The sequence below is a fragment of the Solanum pennellii genome, chromosome 5 (assembly GCF_001406875.1).
Source record: "Solanum pennellii chromosome 5, SPENNV200".
Taxonomy (NCBI): domain Eukaryota; kingdom Viridiplantae; phylum Streptophyta; class Magnoliopsida; order Solanales; family Solanaceae; genus Solanum; species Solanum pennellii.
Window position 1 is genome coordinate 478,901 of NC_028641.1, and position 20,219 is coordinate 499,119.

General features: G+C 34.9%; 2 protein-coding genes and 1 non-coding gene across 4 annotated transcripts; 2 read left to right on the top strand and 1 right to left on the bottom strand.

The window, feature by feature from the left end:
• Nucleotides 1-5,494: 5,494 nt before the first annotated feature.
• On the top strand, nucleotides 5,495-8,341 carry LOC107018753. Its single transcript, XM_015219315.2, has 4 exons — nucleotides 5,495-6,774; nucleotides 6,862-7,071; nucleotides 7,172-7,263; nucleotides 7,351-8,341. The coding sequence occupies exons 1-4, from the start codon at nucleotides 5,974-5,976 to the stop codon at nucleotides 8,039-8,041; spliced, it is 1,794 nt and encodes a 597-aa protein (XP_015074801.1). The 5' UTR covers nucleotides 5,495-5,973; the 3' UTR covers nucleotides 8,042-8,341.
• A 780-nt stretch (nucleotides 8,342-9,121) lies between these two features.
• Nucleotides 9,122-9,193, bottom strand: TRNAG-UCC. The gene has a single exon. It is a non-coding gene; the product is annotated as a tRNA-Gly (tRNA).
• A 74-nt stretch (nucleotides 9,194-9,267) lies between these two features.
• Nucleotides 9,268-18,960, top strand: LOC107020776 (dual-specificity RNA methyltransferase RlmN). Of its 2 annotated transcripts, none has more exons than XM_015221269.2 (10): nucleotides 9,268-9,544; nucleotides 9,626-9,702; nucleotides 13,733-13,835; nucleotides 14,065-14,144; nucleotides 14,963-14,980; nucleotides 15,073-15,203; nucleotides 15,408-15,516; nucleotides 16,006-16,197; nucleotides 16,286-16,422; nucleotides 18,412-18,960. In XM_015221269.2, the coding sequence occupies exons 1-10, from the start codon at nucleotides 9,322-9,324 to the stop codon at nucleotides 18,698-18,700; spliced, it is 1,359 nt and encodes a 452-aa protein (XP_015076755.1). In that variant the 5' UTR covers nucleotides 9,268-9,321; the 3' UTR covers nucleotides 18,701-18,960. The 2 variants fall into 2 exon arrangements, with proteins under 2 accessions (XP_015076755.1, XP_027773016.1); XM_027917215.1 differs by lacking the exon at nucleotides 14,963-14,980 and adding an exon at nucleotides 14,589-14,656 and having other exon boundaries at nucleotides 14,065-14,094.
• The last annotated feature ends 1,259 nt before the right edge of the window (nucleotides 18,961-20,219 follow it).

Consider the following 20,219-nt stretch of genomic DNA (forward strand, 5'->3'; position numbering starts at 1 on the left):
CAAAATTATTGGCACAAATGATACGATTAAGAGCGCAATTTCCAGATTATCCCATTAAGACAATTCGTCTTGATAATGCTGGCGAATTCACATCCCAAGCTTTTGATGCTTATTGCGTATCGGTAGGGATAAAAGTTGAACATCCTGTAGCTCATGTTCATACTCAAAATGGCCTTGCTGAGTCATTTATTAAGCGCTTACAATTGATAGCAAGACCTCTACTTATGAAAAGTGAGTTGCCTACTACTGTTTGGGGTCATGCTATCTTACATGCAGCATCACTTGTTCGTCTCAGACCGACTCATTATAATAAATACTCCCCATTACAATTGGTATTTGGTCATGAACCAAATATTGCTCATCTTCGAATTTTTGGATGTGCTGTATATGTGCCTGTAGCACCACCTCAGCGCACCAAGATGGGCCCTCAAAGAAGGTTAGGCATATATGTTGGGTTTGATTCACCCTCAATAATTCGCTACCTTGAGCCATTGACGGGAGATTTATTCACTGCAAGATTTGCAGATTGTCGATTTGATGAAACAAATTTTCCGCAATTAGGGGGAGAGAAAAATAAACTTAAAAGTGAAATTGCATGGAAAGTTTCGTCATTATCTCATTTTGATCCACGCTCCCCTGTGTGTGAACAAGAGGTCCAGAAGATCATCCATTTGCAAAACATAGCAAATCAAATGCCAGACGCATTTACTGATTCAAAAAGGATAACAAAGTCACATATTCCTGCAGTAAATGTGCCTATCCGAATCGACGTCCCAAAAGGACCATCTACAAGTGTCATAGCTTCTGAATCACAAATACGCCTGAAGCGTGGTAGACCATTGGGTTCAAAAGATAAGAATCCTAGAAAAAGAAGTACAAAAAATGACACTACAAAAGAATTTCACGAAGAAATTCAAGATCTGATTAATCCTGATATTCCTGAAGAAATCAGTGAACCCGAGACTCAAGTAAATGAAGAACTCTCAATAAGTTCTTCTACAGGTGATGGGATAAGTTTAGATCGATCAAAAATCATAGTGGATAATGTTTTCGCATATGATGTTGCACTTAACATTATGCAAGGAAATGAGGATCTTGAACCTCTATCCGTCGAAGAATGTCGACAAAGACATGATTGGCCAAAATGGAAAGAAGCAATTGAATCAGAATTGAATTCACTTGCTAAGCGTGAGGTTTTTGGACCAGTAGTCCAAACGCCTAGTGATGTTAAACCAATTGGCTATAAATGGGTCTTTGTACGAAAAAGAAATGAGAGAAATGAGATTGTAAGATACAAGGCACGCCTTGTTGCACAAGGATTCTCTCAACGACCTGGTGTCGACTATGAAGAAACATATTCACCTGTTATGGATGCAATAACTTTTCGATATCTCATCGGTTTAGCTGTACATGAAAATCTTGAAATTCGTCTAATGGATGTGGTTACAGCTTACCTTTACGGTTCACTTGATAATGAAATTTATATGAAAGTTCCAGAAGGACTTAAAATGCCTGAAGCATGTAGTTCAAAATCTCGGGAAATATATTCAATCAGATTACAAAAGTCATTATATGGCTTAAAACAATCAGGGCGCATGTGGTATAATCGCCTCAGTGAGTACTTGATAAAACAAGGTTATATAAACGATGTCATTTGTCCTTGTATATTTATTAAGAAAACAACATTGGGATTTGTTATTCTTGCTGTTTATGTTGATGACATTAATCTCATTGGAACTCCAGAAGAGGTTCAAAAGGCAATTGAATATCTAAAGGAAGAATTTGAGATGAAAGACCTTGGAAAGACAAAAATTTGTCTTGGACTACAAATAGAATATTTAGTAGACGGGGTCTTCATCCATCAATCTGCCTATACTGAGAAAATCTTGAAACGATTTTACATGGACAAAGCACATCCATTAAGTACTCCAATGGTTGTCCGATCACTTGAAGTGAGTAAGGATCCATTCCGACCTCAAGAAGAGAATGAGGAACCTCTTGGTCCAGAAGTACCTTATCTTAGTGCAATTGGGGCACTTATGTATCTTGCTAATGCTACGAGACCTGACATAGCATTTTCTGTTAATTTGTTAGCAAGATATAGTTCTTCCCCTACACGAAGACATTGGAAAGGAGTTAAACATATATTGCGATATCTAAGGGGAACTAGTGATATGGGTCTGTTTTATACTAACAAAGATAGTGCAGATCTTGTTGGTCATGCAGATGCAGGTTATTTATCTGACCCACATAAAGCTCGATCACAAACAGGCTATCTGTTCACATATGGAGGTACTGCTATATCATGGCGATCTATGAAGCAGTCTATTGTCGCTACTTCTTCAAATCATGCTGAGATAATAGCCATTCATGAAGCAAGTAGAGAATGTGTATGGTTAAGATCAGTAATACATTCTATCAAAGAAAGATGTGGTTTGAAGTGTGACGTCAAGATACCCACAATACTCTTTGAAGACAATGCTGCATGCATAGCTCAATTAAAAGGAGGCTTTATAAAAGGAGATAGAACGAAACACATTTCACCAAAATTATTCTTCACACATGATCTCCAGAAGAATGGTGATATTGATGTGCGACAAATTCGTTCGAGTGATAATCCAGCAGATTTATTTACTAAATCTTTACCGGCCTCAACTCTTGAGAAGATGGTTCACAAAATTGGAATGCGGAAACTTAACCATCTGAATCGTGGTTTTTATCAGGGGGAGTAAAATACGCACTGTACTCTTTTTTCCTTAATCTAGGTTTTGTCCCATTGGGTTTTCCTAGAAAGGTTTTTAATGAGGCAGCAAATAATGCGTATCAAAAGATATGTGTACTCTTTTTCCTTCACTAGAATTTTTTCCCACAGGGTTTTTTTCTAGTAAGGTTTTAACGAGGCACAATATCTATGGACATCCAAGGGGGAGTGTTATAAATCCATTAAATAAGTGGATAGTCCATAAAGTTAGTACATGAACAACCATTCATATTCACTAGGTTACATGAACCTTTTTGGATAAGTATGTATCTATTTATTATGATACTTAATATGATGACCTTTGGAATGATTTCTCACTCTATAAATAGGGTTGTTCATTCACTATTGTAATATATACATATGAAGCTTACATATACTTGAATAAGAAGAAAGTCTTCTCCTACATCTACTTTTCTTGTCTTCTTCTTATAATCTTGATTTTACAACATAAATGAATAACTAAAATTAATTTTAGAAATTAAATGAAGTTAATAATTGAGATAGGAATGATTAATGTATTATGCTAATTGAGGAGACCTTTACTTGAGAACAAATTGAAGAGCCTAAAATTTCAACAATGTGAGCCCTTAGGAGGGACCTAGCTAGCAAAACCCTAGTGATAATCTTGGGTCTAGGGTGATGAAAACAACTACAAGCCCACATGTAATTAACAAGCCTATTATGCAACTACTATGAAGTAGTAAGGGTTGTAGAGATTTGAGTTTCAACCATTTGTCACTCCGTCGACGTGGATTCGCCGTGCGCTTAGCTATAAAGTATTCCATCGATCATACATAAGTAATTTGTCACAAGGTACTATGTGTCTTTCCTGTCGTATGATTTCAATTTCTCTTGTTCTTGAGTCATGACATCTTCATTAACTTCTTTTTATTGGTCTGATCTAAGTTTCTTTTTTCTTTTTCCTTTCCACCCAGTTTTGGAGTCCACATTGAAGTTCTGACTTAAATTTTCTATTGTCCTTTTAATATACTAAATGGATAAAAATAAGTTTGTTTTAAAGATGAACATTGTGTTTAAGACAAACTAAACTTGAATGGAACTAAAACATGTAGTTTAGTAAAGGGAAGCCACTTTCATATCCAAAATCCTTCATTTTACTAATATTCATTGATAGTGATCGTAATTCAATAAATTTCAAAATATCCAAAGAATTGAATTTTGTCGGTAATTTTATAAGAATGAGTTTTCAAATGATATGGAATAATTCGTGTACAACCAAATATTAAATGTTTTAAATAAAATACTGTTAGAAAAGTCAGCAAAGTATAGGGAATATTTCTTAATGCACTCCCAATAAACAAAGAAATTAAAAAGTTTTTTTTTTTTTTGTTAATTGACATATGAAAAATAATAATAATTAAGGATGTCTTACTTGATCTCAACTAAGAACAAAATGTACTTCGTGCCAGCATAACTGTCATATCAAATCCACACATAGATTTGGTTTGTTTTATGCTGATTTATAATTTTATTTACTTTTTAGTTCCTTAGTTTGATATTTAGTATGTGTATGTTTCAATTTATATATAAAAAAAAAATCTTCGATAAGAAAATATTTCATTTTTTAATAAAAGTGATTTTTTATTCAAAATTTATATTCGAAATCTTTAAATGATTGGAGTGTTGTCTTTTATTTTCCCCCTTGAACGAAGAAGAAAACTTACTTTTCACCTTTTTTGGTGGCAAAGAATTGATTATTTTTAGTTTTTAGTTTAAGTAAGCAGCAAAGAAAATTAGAATTATTGCATTTTTTGCTTTTTATCTAGCACTTAAATCCTTCGTTAAGCAAGTAGTTAACCATTGGAATTTATTTTCTTTGAGAGCCAAGAATATTGTTGTGGTGGAGCTTGTTAGGATTAATCAACTCAAATCTAACATTTAATTGATGAATCACTCCACAATTGACAATTTAATTATGACAAGTTTACTTTTGTTGGTTAGAAAGAATATAGTGGATAAATTAAGTAATCTAAAAAATATGTCATATGCGGTTTATTATGTTTAAGTGACCGCATCTTATTATTATAGTTGCAAATCTTCTACGTATATGATGTGGATTGTTTTACTATTAACTGTCATGTTTTCTTTTAATCATTGATATGAACTGAAGGTCTTTCACAAATATCTCCACCTCGAGTTTGAGGTAGCTGTACGAAAAACTTGCATACACTCTTTTCTTCATTATCTCGTGAAATTTCATTAAATTTATTGTAGTTATTGTATACACAAAACTTATATGTTACACTCAACAATTTGATATCGGAGTGCATTTGTGCACCCATCTCTTTCAAAAGGATTCGCGGCATGTCAAGCCCTGATAAGATTCTTCGTTTTGTATCGAATTAAACCACATGCTCCACCACTTGTGCAGGCACCCTTCAATTCCTTTGAGTTTCATTCTTGCGAACATACTTTCCAAGCGGGATACTTAACGCGTTAACACAAAATATGTATACTATATTTATCGAGTTGTTATAAAATATCGAATATGAATTAATTTTACCGAACCTCACATACCAAATAAGCTCTTTTAAGGAATAAAATAAATGCAAAAACGAAAAAAGACATGGAGTAATATCCTATTAATTGTAACCACAAAAAAGCAAAAAAGTTACACGAGTATATTATGTTCAATAATTCCTCTATAAGATTCAAAAAAAGATAGAAAGCCAAAAATAATTGATAAGACTCACTCACTACATATGACCGTTACATACCTCAACGTACCAAAACTCACAATTTTTTTTTAAAATTCATTTATGGGACCCAAACCCTTTCGTCTTTCTCTAGTTTACCGTTAGCCCTCAAACCCTTTCTTCTTCTTCTTCACCTTATCAACTGAACCATACAGAAAAAAATCACTCTGAAATGGTCAATTTCTTCTTTGTTTTTAAGAGCTTTTGTTGACTTACTCCACTCAGCTTTCTTGATTTGTTTAAAATTCTGAAAAAAAGATCTTATTTTTCTGTAATTTCTTAATTTTCAAGAAGTGGGGTTGTTGAGGAATTTCAGGTTTGAATCCTGACTCAATCTACTCAGCTTTCTGGATTTGTTATTTTCTTGAAAATTCTGAAAAAAAAGGTGTTATCTTTTTATAATTTCTGAAATTTCAAGATTTGGGGTTGTTGAGGAATTTCAAGTTTTAATCTTGACTCAATTTAATATCTGAAGAAGGTCTTAATTTCAAGATTATGGCAGCATTAGCACCTGGGATTTTGTTGAAGTTATTAAATGGGATGAAATCAGGGGTGAAACCTACAAGTGAACATAGGAGTTCACTTTTGCAGGTTACTGATATTGTTCCTGCAGATCTTGATGAGAAGAATTTATGGCCAAAGCATGGATTTTTCATCAAGGTATCGGATTCTTCGCATTCCATTTATGTAAGTCTTCCAGATGAGCAAGATGATTTGGTTTTAAGTAATAAAATGCAGCTAGGACAGTTCATTTATGTAGATAGATTAGAGCCCGGTTCGCCTGTTCCTGTTGTTAAAGGTGCTAAGCCTCTTCCTGGGAGGCACCCTCTTGTGGGAACTCCAGAACCATTAATGGGGTTGAGAGAAAAAGGCGAGAAAGTTGAACGAAAATTCAATCAAAGTCAGTCAGCTCCTAGAAGGGGTTCTTGGGGAACAGGCCAAAATGGGGTTGAAGCTGTTGCTTCATCTCCTCAAGTTTTGAAGCCAGTTCCTATTGATTTCGATCAATGTACACCGATAAAAGAGAGGTCTAGTGCTGTCAAATTTGCGCGAATTATTCCTATGTCACCTCTTATTCGGGGAAAATTCTCCAAAGATGGAGGAGCTAGTGGTGGGATGGTAAGGTCATCAGCCGGTGGCGCGTTGTTGTCTAAATTGATGGAAGCTAAAGGGGAAAGTCCTTCTATGGTGAGAAAAAGTTGTGCTACCCCTAGCATGATGAAATTTCCAAGGAGCAAAAGTGTAACAGATCGCGATCGAGAACAAAGAATTGTCAATTCACCTTTAAACTCAGCTGTAGGTACATTTTCCCCTTCATGTATAGTCAATGTGTTTTAAGGCCTATATTAACATGTTGCAATTTGATTCTCCATTTTTGTGTAGACACAGGAGAAGAAAAGTTCAACCCCACCACCTAGTTTACGGAGTGCACGAATGGCAGCTTCACCAACAGTAGGCAGAGACTCTCAAAGACTTCCCAATTCGAAAAAATCGTCTCTAGAACAACAACAATCCCAGCCTATTGATTCTCTACCTCATGACAACACCAGTCTGACTTGCAATCTGCCTGGAAAACTTAGTATGTTGGGAAAGGTAACATCTTCGACACATGTTTTGTTTATTATATGGACAAATCTTGCCTTTTGTTAGAACATTAGTCTTAGCTAAACAAGTCTTTTGTGATGTTCATTAGGAAGCTGTACAACAAAGGGAAAATGCACAGAGAATTGCTCTTCAAGCACTAAGGGATGCATCAGCTACAGAAAATCTCGTGCGGTCTCTAAAGTATGGAACTTTCTATATTTGTGTTAGTTGTTGTTGTTGTATGTTCTTTGCTTACCTGAATCTGATATCTATCTATGGCTTTTGAAGGGTGTTTTCGAACTTGAGTAGAGCTGCGAAACCTGATGCACCAACAGCCTGTTTTGATCAATTTATTGAGTTTCATGAACAACTTGTGCAAGCTGTGGCAGAAATGGTATCCATTCAATCAGCAACAGCTTCAAGCGAAACGTCACAAACTCCAAAAGCTGAACAAGAGAATGGCGTTGCCCCTATTCTACACGAAATAGTGCAGAATTCATTGGAAGAATCACGAGACAGTGAATCAAATGCATCGAAGAGGAGAGCTGCACTTTACAAATCCATTGCAGTCTTTCCTGAAAGGAGTGATCAAAAGTCAATTCTTGGAAAGCATTTGAGATCAACATCAAAGGCAATAAAAGGAGTATTAAACACTAGCATAAATGAGAACGACGAGAACAAGAAGCCTGCTTCTACTTCGATAAGCAGCAGCATTTCCAATACAATCAAATTGGGAAAACAGATTGAGAGTGAATCAGGAAGTTGGTTTATGGATTTTCTTGAAAAGGCACTGGAGAAAGGGCTGAAAAAGGCTAAAGGAAAAGTAGCATCAGACTCTTCAAGCAAAGTCCCTCAATCACTCTTGCTTAAAGTGATCAATTGGGTAGAGGTGGAACAGTTTGATTCGAATAAACGTGCTATTCATCCTAAAGCAGGACAAATTGCTAGAAAGTTGAGGATCAAGGTCAAGAATCCCTGAGAAAAGCAGTATTCCTTCTGTTTAAGATACTCAGATTTATTGTATTTGTATCAATCATTCTTTGATAAGTTTGTGGAGACTCATGTTTTATTTACCCCTTTCTGTCATCTGGTATGATTACAAGTTAATTTGTTTACTTGCTTATTCACATAAGTTATTGCTATAGAAGAAGGTTTTCTGTAACATGGAGAATCCTAAGTGTCCTTTTAATCGAGGGTCTACTGGAAACCGCCTCTGTACACCAGACCCTCCAAGTGGGACTACACAATCTTAGCTAATAATCACCAATGTATTTACTTCTATTATGTGCCTCGTGAATTTTCAAGAAATTGTTCACCTTCTATTGACAAATTTGTTTTAAAAAATGTTGAGTGTAGTGCATCTTTTTAAATGATCAATTATCATAATATCACACACTTGTTCGATGCATTTGGAAATCTATGTAAAATTTTATGAACGAAGCAAATTCACATAATTTGAGACAATGTACAAGGGGTCCCCAATACTGAAATTTTCTACGTGTGAGCAAATAAAAAGCTTCATTTATATCACTGCACCTCACTAATATGGAATCATTACAAACATAAATCTTCGAGTGTACCATTCATCGAACCATATTCCTAAAAAGAAAAATGTGTGTCTCTGGGGAGTTTCATTTATATCACTACACTTCACTAACATAGAATCATCACAAACGTAAATCTTCAAGTGTACCATAACACGAGTATACCATTCATCGAACCATACACAAAGCTTCATTTGTATCACTACACCTCATTAACATGGAATCATCACAAACATAAATCTACGAGTGTATCATTCATCGAACCATATTTATAAGAAGAAAAATGTGTCTGCCGGGAGTTCCATTTATATCACTACACCTCACTAACATGGAATCATCACAAACATAAATCTTCAAGTGTACCATTCATCAAACCATGTTCGTAAAAAAAAGAAGAAGAAAAATGTGTCTGCCGGGAGTTTCATTTATATCACTACACCTCACTAACATGGAATCATCACAAACATAAATCTTCAGGTGTACCTTTCATCAAACCATGTTAGTAAAAAAAAATGTGCGTCTGCCGGGAGTCGAACCCGGGTCTATTGCTTGGAAGGCAATTATCCTAACCGTTGGACTACAAACGCTTGTTGTTTGCTCATCATCTTCATTATTTGATAACAACCAATATTGTTTCACTCCTTTAAGACCCTGATTGCAGTTAACAAAATCTGTGTAGCGCAGCTGGAGAAGACCGTTTGGTGTGTGTTTGAGGATGAGGCGAATTCGTTTCTCCGGCGGCAGCAGCAGCAGCAACTGTGCTTTGCTTGGAACAACTTTTCCCTTCTCAAATTACACAAATTTTCCATTAAAAACCAAATCTTTTCTAAAGCTGCTTCCTTCAAGAACATCTCTTATCTTCACCACTCCTCATTATCGTTTAGTTACAGCAGCTCAACATTCTTCTACACCTCAAACCAACCTTTCTGTTGATTCTGGTAAGTACCCTTTACTTTATCTGCTGAGAGGTTCTTCTCTCCTTTGTTCTTGATTCTGTTTTGTTTGGTTGTGTATGTTAGGAGTTAATGGCCGAAATGGGTATCCATTGAAGGATTCAAAAGTGGTTTTGAAAGGGATGAGATATACTGATCTTGAGGTATGTGTATTTAAGTTGTTGACTGTGTGTCTTAGTTAGATTAGTATCAAATTGAGTAAAGTTGAAATCTTGATGCTGATTTAAGGTTTAGTATTGTTTTTTTTTGTGTCTTTGAGATTAAGCTCGTTCACTTGGTAACTGAATTTCGGCTGTTCTGCTGTATATTTTGGTTGATTGAGTTGATATTTGAGGAAAGATGCAATCTTGATAGTGAATTAGTGAATTTAGTCTTGTTTACTGGTTAAAGATTCAAACTTAGTTTGTGTTCTTGAGATTAAGGCTTTATTATATGTTGTCGTGAGGTTTTGGTTAGCCCGACTACTATAGGATAGCTGCTTTTAGCTTTTGTACGGTCCCTTCCGCTTTGGTATAGTTTTTGTTGTTAAATTTGACAAGATTCTAGGTTAATTAGTGTGAAGATTCAGAAAGTAGATGAATCCTTTATATATCTTTCTTTGTATGTTGATAGCTTCCAAAAGTCTAGAGGAAATTGAGAAGTTGAAGACTCAAGTAAGAAAGAAGTTTTGAGATGAATGTTTTGGGTGAGGTGAAAAAAATTCTTGGCATGGAGAGAAAAAGAGATAGACATTCAAAGAAACTCTTATTTATCTCAGAAAGAATACATACTTGAAGAGGGTACTAGACCGATTCAGTATGAATGAGAAAATGAAGTCGTTTACTCTGCTTGCTCCTAGTTTTAAGCTTAGTAATCTATGTTGCCAAAAAATGAAGTTGAACGAGAATATATGTCGAGAGTACCATATGTGGATGTGGCTAGATATTTCACATGCCGTAGGAGTTGTAAATAGGTATATGCATAATCCTGTAAAGGAGCATTGGCGAGCTGTGAGATGGATTCTATGGTATATTCATAGTAATACTATAGATATAGTAGTTGTAATTTCATCACTCTTGATATTTGGTTTCCGCAATCGAAACCAACCAAAATATATTTCACTCTAAAAGAATACAAGTAAAATACTACAAAGGAAATTCAATTGCCTTAGAAGATGAGAAGGCAAATGAGAGGTGTGTTACAACTGAACCAAGAACAATTCTATTTATAGGAAATGAATTCTTCCTTTTGATGTCATCAATGGCATCACAAGTATGCAATTGTCAAGCTTCAACTTGTGAAACCATTTAATGGTTGCCAAAAATTCTACTACAAATTTAATACGTTGACATTTTATGTCAATGAAGAATTGTCTTCCTTCCAAATATTTACACTAGTTCGCGTAGAATCTTGTCAAATTTTACATTTGCTTATATTGGTATTGAATGAACTTATCAAATAAAGCTGAGTAGTATAAGGCCTTCTCCAGCCTGAGAGGCAAACTAGCCTCAGCTAATCGGACATGAGCAAAAGTGTGTTTGATGGCATGCGAATTTGGGTTGTACCTGTTTTGTATTATTAACTTTGTTGAAATTTGAGGAAAGCTGCAATCTTGATAGGATTTAGTCCATGTTTGTTTTTATTGCATAAAGGTTTAAAGTTGTTTCGGATTCATGAGATTAAGCTTTGTGCCATGGTATTCATACTTAGATTCTTCCTTCCCTGTACTTTAAGTTAACCTTGTAGACTTTTAAGGAAAGTTCCAAGATTGAGAATGATCTTACCCTCGTTAAGTCTTTGTTGTATTCTAAAGCAATAGAAGTCTCTCATTGTTAATTTTTATCGCTTGTAAGTCTTGTTGATGACATCTCCCAAATTTATTCCAACTCTATATCCATCTTCACCATAAGGGTGTATTAGTGGGTACGTCATAGACATAAAACTTGGGTGTAGATCAGAAATTCTTTGAAGTCCATTTTTCCTATGCTCTACAATAATATCTCGCTGGAAGTTTTCTTCCGTAAGATCACCCACTATTAATCCAGCTACTTCAGAAGTTGTGGGTAAATTATATTGTCGACCATCCGTTGTCCTATTAGATAGGAGACGTAGGCGAAATTCACGTTCAGGATGCTCTTTATATCTATCTCTAGCCATTCGAAATGTTTTAACCAATATATTATGCTTCTCCAACATTACTGATAAGCCCTGAACAATTTCAGGATCAAAGTCTCCTTCTAGCAGACAATTCTTTTTGTTGTTTATCTCATTTTCAGTATCATATATATATAGCTGAGCAAACTGGGGTCTTTTACCAATTTCAGGCAATAAAGATCTTATACGATGATAATTCTGACCACACATCTTGAAAACGTATGGCCCCTTTGAGTGATTGATAGATCCATCAACTCGGCCACCCATGGATGTAAATGCAAACATTGAGTTATAAGCTCTAATATTTTTTCGAAAATTAATACCTAGTTGCCCTGATTCTTTACCCAAAAGATACTTCAGATAAGGTGGTGGTTCCCTCAATAAAGGAAGTTGTACACGACCTCCTCCCATACAACAAAATGAGAATATCGGTCTTGTTGTTTGTTTTGTTTTTGTTGTTCGTTCTTCATACCATAAAAGAGCTCCACAATATTGGCATGTGTACTTTGGGGGGCCAAAATTCCAAGTTGTTGTGTAATGGCCTGTCAATTTGAACAATTAAATATAAACATAATCATATAGTTAGCTAATGATTTAGTCATTTAGTTTCTCATATGAACAATCAGTCAAATTTTGACATTTAGATAAGAGATAATTGGGGATGCATATTACCATACCATTTTGATGAATGGGAACATGTCTGCTTGAAAAGTTTGTCAACTTCGCCAACTTTGTGAATCTGTTAACAAAACGTATTAGCTTTACTATTAGTCTTTTTGGATGATTCTTGTATTGTTTTTCAATTAAAGCAACTTTTCGCTTCAATCTGGAATACTTCCATCTGCTGTTTTTGAGAGAGCCCAGTTCCTTATTCACTCGACTACACTCGCCTGTTGATGCATTTGTATTTTCTTTTTGTTTTAGCATCTGTTCGAGGGAAACTAATTCTGATAGTAGCTGTTGTAGGAGGTTAACTTCCATCGAAATATTCAATGATCCATTGTATTCTTTAATGATAGCAGATAACAATTCCATTGAACCTGTTATATTTGTTTTGATAGAATATAATATGTTAGCGGTAGATATTTTTGGCTATATCGAAATACAATATACCCGAGTGATATGTATGTGAGAGTACTTGATGGAATCGTAGCTTATCTGAAACGCAATATGTGTTCTAAATAATGTTATTCAAGTATAGTAGGAATGAGTATACAAACCACTGTAAATCAAAACACTCACCGAGATGATCTTTAAGAAATTGAATGGGATTGTAATGTGTGACTATGCTGCTGCGTAAAGTTTTCTCAAATGTTAAAAAATTAAATAAATATCGCCCCTTCCTTGAAGGTGCACCCTGTTTAATTTGAAGATAAAAATAAATGGATGATCGAATGGTTGTAGAATTTTAATTTGATGAATGAATGTTTGAATGGCTGCAAATTTTGAGTATGATGAATTTGAATATGAATAGAGGGAAGATATGAGAATTGCCTACGCATTTAATAGGAAAGATTTGTATTGATTTTGTGGAGAAAATGTAACTGGTTAAGATTGGGAGGATGATTTGGGACTTGGCTGGTCATTTAATAGCATAAATCTACTAAATCATTTGGATGGTTACTGATATTAGCTATAATGTTTCAGTTAATGCGCACCTACGAATTTGATATGGAATGTCATGTGCTTGATTAAACAGATTGATATTATTAACTTTGTTGAAATTTGAGGAAAGCTGCAATCTTGATAGGATTTAGTCCATGATTGTTTTTATTGTATAAAGGTTCAAAGTTGTTTCGGATTCATGAGATTAAGCTTTGTGCCATGGTATTCATACTTAGATTGTTCCTTCCCTGTACTTTAAGTTAACCTTGTAGACTTTTAAGGAAAGTTCCAAGATTGAGAATGGTTTATCTTGTTCTTGGCTTAAACTATAATCTTGTATTGGAATTTGAGATCAGTTTTGATATTTGTGTTTGATTTTAATGTTCAATGGCCTATCATAGTTAATAAAAGTCGCTCTGCTTTCTTGTTTAACAGAAATTGGTTCAGTCATATGGTTATAGGCCTGCTCAGGCTCTGATGTTATGGAAACGTCTCTATGGGGATAATATTTGGGCTCAATGCAGTGAGGAATTAGAAGGTTTTTNGGATAATATTTGGGCTCAATGCAGTGAGGAATTAGAAGGTTTATTTTTCTTTTCCATACATATCTCTTGCTGTCAGTTTATGTGTCGTAAGTGTTGATAGAGTTTATTGCTTATGGAAAGAGAAGGGTTCTGAATTTTTGTTTGGATCTTCCTTTATGTGCACTTTGTAATGTGATGGTAGTTACAGCTGACTGAATCATCAAGGATACATTATCTTCCCAGGTTTGAATAAGGATTTCAGGAAAATGTTGGGTGAACATGCTGAATTTAAGACGTTAAACTTGAAAGATATTCTGACAGCGTNTTTTTCTTTTCCATACATATACTCTTGCTGTCAAAGTTTCTGTGTCGAAAGTGTTGATAGAGTTTATTGCTTATGGAAAGAGAAGGGTTCTGAATTTTTGTTTGGATCTTCCTTTACGTGCACTTTGTAATGTGATGGTAGTTACAGCTGACTGAATCATCAACGATACATTATCTTCCCAGGTTTGAATAAGGATTTCNGGGTTCTGAATTTTTGTTTGGATCTTCCTTTACGTGCACTTTGTAATGTGATGGTAGTTACAGTTGACTGAATATTATCCACTTCTGAGATAGTTGAGCAGGCTGTTTTAGCTCGACGCTTATTATCCAGTGAAGTTGGACCAATTAGCAACGTTGTGTTTATGGTATGTGTATGCTTGAAGTGATTTCCTGAACTGAACATGTAATTTTTTTTGTGTATACATATANCAGGAAAATGTTAGGTGAACATGCTGAATTTAAGACGTTAAACTTGAAAGATATTCTGACAGCGTCTGATGGAAATAAAAAGGTACATAGCTTGTGCAATATGTAGAATGTTGAGTGCCATCTGTTTTGTTTTTGATTCATCATTTAATAAATAGCACTCACAGGATCTTACAGATGTTATTCAAGTTGGAAGATGGTCTGGTAATAGAAACTGTTTTGATACCTTGTGAGCGGGGCAGGAACACTGTCTGTATATCTAGTCAAGTAGGTTGTGCCATGAATTGCCAGTTTTGCTATACCAGCAGGTAAAGCTCTAGCAGCCTTTTAACCTTTTGTTTATTTTTTCCAATTTACAGTTCTTGAATTGGTTCCCTTTGTTTAAGTAAANTCTGATGGAACTAAAAAGGTACATAGCTTGTGCAATATGTAGAATGTTGAGTGCCATCTGTTTTGTTTTTGATTCATCACTTAATAAATAGCACTCACAGGATCTTACAGATGTTATTCAAGTTGGAAGATGGTCTGGTAATAGAAACTGTTCTGATACCTTGTGAGCGGGGCAGGAACACTGTCTGTATATCTAGTCAAGTAGGTTGTGCCATGAATTGCCAGTTTTGCTATACCGGCAGGTAAAGCTCTAGCAGCCTTTTAACCTTTTGTTTATTTTTCCAATTTACAGTTCTTGAATTGGTTCCCTTTGTTTAAGTACANTTGCCAGTTTTGCTATACCGGCAGGTAAAGCTCTAGCAGCCTTTTAACCTTTTGTTTATTTTTTCCAATTTACAGTTCTTGAATTGGTTCCCTTTGTTTAAGTACATGAATATACTATGCAGAATGGGTCTGAAGAGAAACTTATCCACTTCTGAGATAGTTGAGCAGGCTGTTTTAGCTCGACGCTTGTTATCCAGTGAAGTTGGACCAATTAGCAACGTTGTGTTTATGGTATGTGTATGCTAGAAGTGATTTCCTGAACTGAACATGTAATTTGTNTGTTTATGGTATGTGTATGCTTGAAGTGATTTCCTGAACTGAACATGTAATTTATTTTTGTGTGTACATACAGTATTACCAATTATTAACTTATGGTGTGGTGAATACCCTCGCTTGATGCAATGTGAGCAGCTTTGCTAATTTACCAAATCTAGCCTGCTTTGCTAGTATTGCTGAATTCTGTCTTCCTTGTGACCTCCTCCTAGGGCCATTATTCATGCTTCTCCCTGTTATTTAATCAGGCGTCATGGTTGACTGGAGTTGGTCTTTCTCTTCCACACTTAACAGCTATAATATTATGAAATCCTGTCTGAGACTTTGGCTCTATATTAATGAGGAATTAGAACAAAGACCCTTTGTCCCTTCTTCCTTAACTTTTTCTATTATCCTAAGCAATCAGTATTTGCTATTAGCAAATCTTGATCAAATAACTCACTCCAGGGAATGGGAGAACCGCTTCACAACATTGAGAATGTCTTGAAAGCTGCAGACATATTGGTAGATGAACAAGGGCTTCATTTTAGTCCTCGAAAGGTCACCGTTTCTACTAGTGGGCTTGTGCCCCAGCTTAAGCGATTTCTTCGCGAGTCCAATTGTGCTTTGGCAGTCAGTTTGAATGCTACAACTGATGAGGTATTTCCCTTGAGCAACTCAATTCTTGGGACGACAATGAAGAAACAAATAGCGTCATAATTTGATTCACACTTGTGAAATATTGCAGGTCAGAAGTTGGATCATGCCAATTAACCGCAAATTTAACTTGAACTTGCTTCTTGGAACACTAAGAGAGGAGCTTCAATCAAAACATAAATACAAAGTTCTGTTTGAGTATGTAATGCTTGCCGGAGTTAATGATAGGTATATACCCTGTTTTTTCTTCAATAGTATTTATTTTAGTCCCCAGTGTATTTCTTAAACACAAATAGTCCTTTATATTTGTAAAAAAGAGTGTCACTTATGGTCCCATACTCCCATCAAACGGAACACACTTAAACTAACTGAAATATAAAAGAACTTAACAGATCCCGGGCGAACTAAACAAATAGACACAGACAAAAAGCCTTTTCATCTTCAAGCTCTCTACTGAGACATGCTCTAGTTTCTGCTTTAGTTTGGTGTCAAAATACTCACCATTGTTGTTTCTTTGGTAACCAGTTTATCCATCAGGAGCCTCAAACTTTTAACTGAAAATCCATCTAAACCAAGGCTCCCAAATATATCCACATACCCAGAATTTGAATGCTTTTTTATCCGATTTTGACTAAAGATAAGCTGTAGAAAGAAAATGCTTGTAGAATAATATGGGGAGATAGCTGTGAGTGGGTGGTTTCATACTAAATGATGCTTTCTTTCTTCTGCCTCTCTTTAATTTTTTGTTCTTTCATGATTATTTTTGGAATGAGTGTAAATATGTAGAAAAATGAATAAATGATGTTCTGATTTCAGAGATGGAAAAGAAAATTGTTTTTTTTGTGGAGTTCTCCGAGAATTACATATGAAAAGTGACTCAAAGAAATTAGAGAGATAGAGATTGGGTGGGGGTGGGGGAGCAGACAGGAGGCCTTTTGATTTTACCAAGGGTTTCTCATGTTTTCTTTCAAGTGGGAAAACCAGCAAGATGATTGATATCCTCATCGTTTTACTATTCAGCACCCTTCCATTAATATGATGAGTGTGCTGTTTGTTTGGATGTGTTCCGTTGGATGTGATAAAAAGTTACCCTCTTTTGCAAAGATAAAGGACTATTTGTCCATGGCTATATAAATAAGTATCAAAATACACCGACAGTCATACATAAGCACAATTGGGGCTTTTCTCATTTCTACAACTTTCCTTTTTTGTAAAGCTATGCCATTGTTATAAATTTATTCATACTGTTCAGTCTAACAAAATTCTATCCCTGGAGAGAGGAAGAGTAATGGCTTTGTGGTTGGTAGAGTTAATCGGTGCCATAGCAGTTAAGTTGTTCTATTTACCTTTTAAGTTGAAAGCAAAAACCAAAAGGTTGCATTTACTGCTCTACTCCTGCAAAATCTGGTCTATGGCGTTACTTCTAATCCTTTCAACTTTTCTACCATGTGTTGTACCAATGTGATTTTTGCAAGATAATGTCGTCATTCTTGTGCATGACAAGTATGTTCAGAAAGAGCATTACTCATGTGTTTCTAGACATCTAGAAATGCATTCTTGATGAAGCTAATAAGAGTAGAAACTAGATGATTATTTTAGGAAAACATGGAAGAAAATTGAAATGTATATATAGAGGAAACTGTAAATATACTAAAAATAAATGCTGAGAAGGCCTTTTTTTTCAAAAAAAGATAAAAGCATGGGCTGACTTGCAGCATAATTGTACCAACTCTACCATAGTAACCCTACATTTTGCGATTCCATGCTGCATGTCCAATGTGCATGTCCAATCACGCTAAACTTCCTCCGGCTTCTGGTTCCCCTCCATGATCCACTGGTTCACCCATTGCACAAAACAAAAGAGCCGTGGTAACCCTTTCCCAACTTGCTTGGGATTTGTAGTGCAATTGTTGTTGTTTGTTGCAACTCCTCTAACACTTTGCACAGTCATGTATCTATTTGCCCTATATGCCAATGAATCCAGTTTCTTCACTGATTAACTCCTCCTTCCGGCTTCATGGAGAATGACTATGATGATGTTTTACTCTGATGATTTTGGGGGATAGTTAATGTAGTTTTTTATCTACTTGCATAGCCCTTGCTTTTCCCCTCTAGATATGAGTTTTACAGAATCAGTTGGCTTGCTCAATTAAGCAGAATATATATCTCTTTGTTTGCTATGTCGTGTAAATTCTCATTGTTGAAATTTTATTGCAGTGTTGAGGATGCAAAGAGACTAATCGATCTAGTCCAGGGCATTCCATGCAAGATTAACCTGATCACTTTTAACCCTCATTCTGGATCCTTCTTCAAACCAACTACAAGAGAGAAGATAATCGAGTTCAGAGACATTCTTGCTGAAGCAGGATGTGTGGTGCTTTTTCGATGGAGTAGAGGAGATGATCAAATGGCTGCCTGTGGTCAGTTAGGTAAACCAGGTGAAATCCAAGCTCCCGTGCTTCGGGTGCCTTCCCAATTTCAAGCAGTACTGGAAGCTGCAGCGTGATTTCGTGTGCTCTTTTGTCAAGCATGTTCATCCTGGTTTGTCCAAAATGTCACACAGTTTCAAACTTCAAAGTTGTATGCTCATGAATCAATCACTGATCTTGTTCAGGTTAGATAGTTTATGCAGTACTTTTAAATTTGCAATCTTAACAGTTTTCTTTCTTCTTTAACTCAGATCTTCATTAGGCGTCCTGAGAATTTTGCCATGTTTCAATTTTCATTATGAAATTCGGAAAAAAAGTGAAAAATTTTCATTGTCAATCGCCTCCTCACCACGTTTGTCAATTCACCATATCATCGTTGTACCTCTTACTCGGTAGCGATAAAACAATCACCATCAATTTACGAGATGAATTTTTTTAGTACATTCGATATTTGCACTAAATTACAAACTTGTAATGATATTTTTTTTTAATTTGAGCGTTAGATATGAAAAATCCTTATCCTGGTCGAACTAGTTGGTTCAACTATAACTATTGTACCACTGACATAGTACAATAGTTGGTATTACTTAATGCATATTTAACTTGTGGTTTGACACAAATATCAACACTAGGCATTAGCTTTATTTTAGTCCAATATCACTCCATCAATCAAATGGAGATATTAAATAAGTTTTTACTTCTTTTTTATTTTAATTGCTTCGTAATTAACTCTCTTCAACTACCCTCTTGCTCAATTAATTTGAGTTGACATCACAAATTAAAACCGTCATTTGTTTAATTTTTTAACAAACAAATGAGACGTTAATATAATTTTTACTTCGCTTAATATCAAGCAAACAATTCGTTAATATCCCTTTGATTATAATAGGCTATTTATGAACTAATTGTTTGGGCAAAAATGTTTGTTATAGTGTGTTCAACTTAGTTATTTGGGCATAAAGTTACTCTTAGATAGACTAAATGTCCACATGATCATCTACGGTAATTTTCTGAAGTGTGTTCCATATGGCTTATAAATTTATTTTTATCAAATTATTATATATTATTACATAAAAAACATCAAACTATAAACTATTTCATATTAAAATTAGCCGTTATACAAATAAAAAGTTGCAAGAGTTATAAATATGGAAAGGTCTCCTAAGTTGGCACGCGATTCACAAATTAATAATATTTTCATAGAACAACCCTCTTTTGCTGGCATTTAAAATGCATTATTGAAAACAAAAAATATAACATAATAAAGAAAAAAGAGGATCATTTAAAATATCTTTACATTAACGTAAATTGTTAGATCTTTTCTTAGATCATGTTAAAAATATTTTATATTTGACCAATTGAACTTTAAATAGATCCTTGATTTTGTAACTTGAATGAAATACATCCTAAATTCTCGTCAAATTTAAAAGTGTTTTTAATAATTCTTTATGTTTTTTTTTAAGAGTCACATGAGATAACTCATTATGTCATGTGATAAATAAAAGATATATTTAAGTTCCGTTAATAAAAATTTAAGTACGTGAGTGTGCCCTCATCTCAAATTACTTGTCATGTTTTACTATTTAACGCGACAAT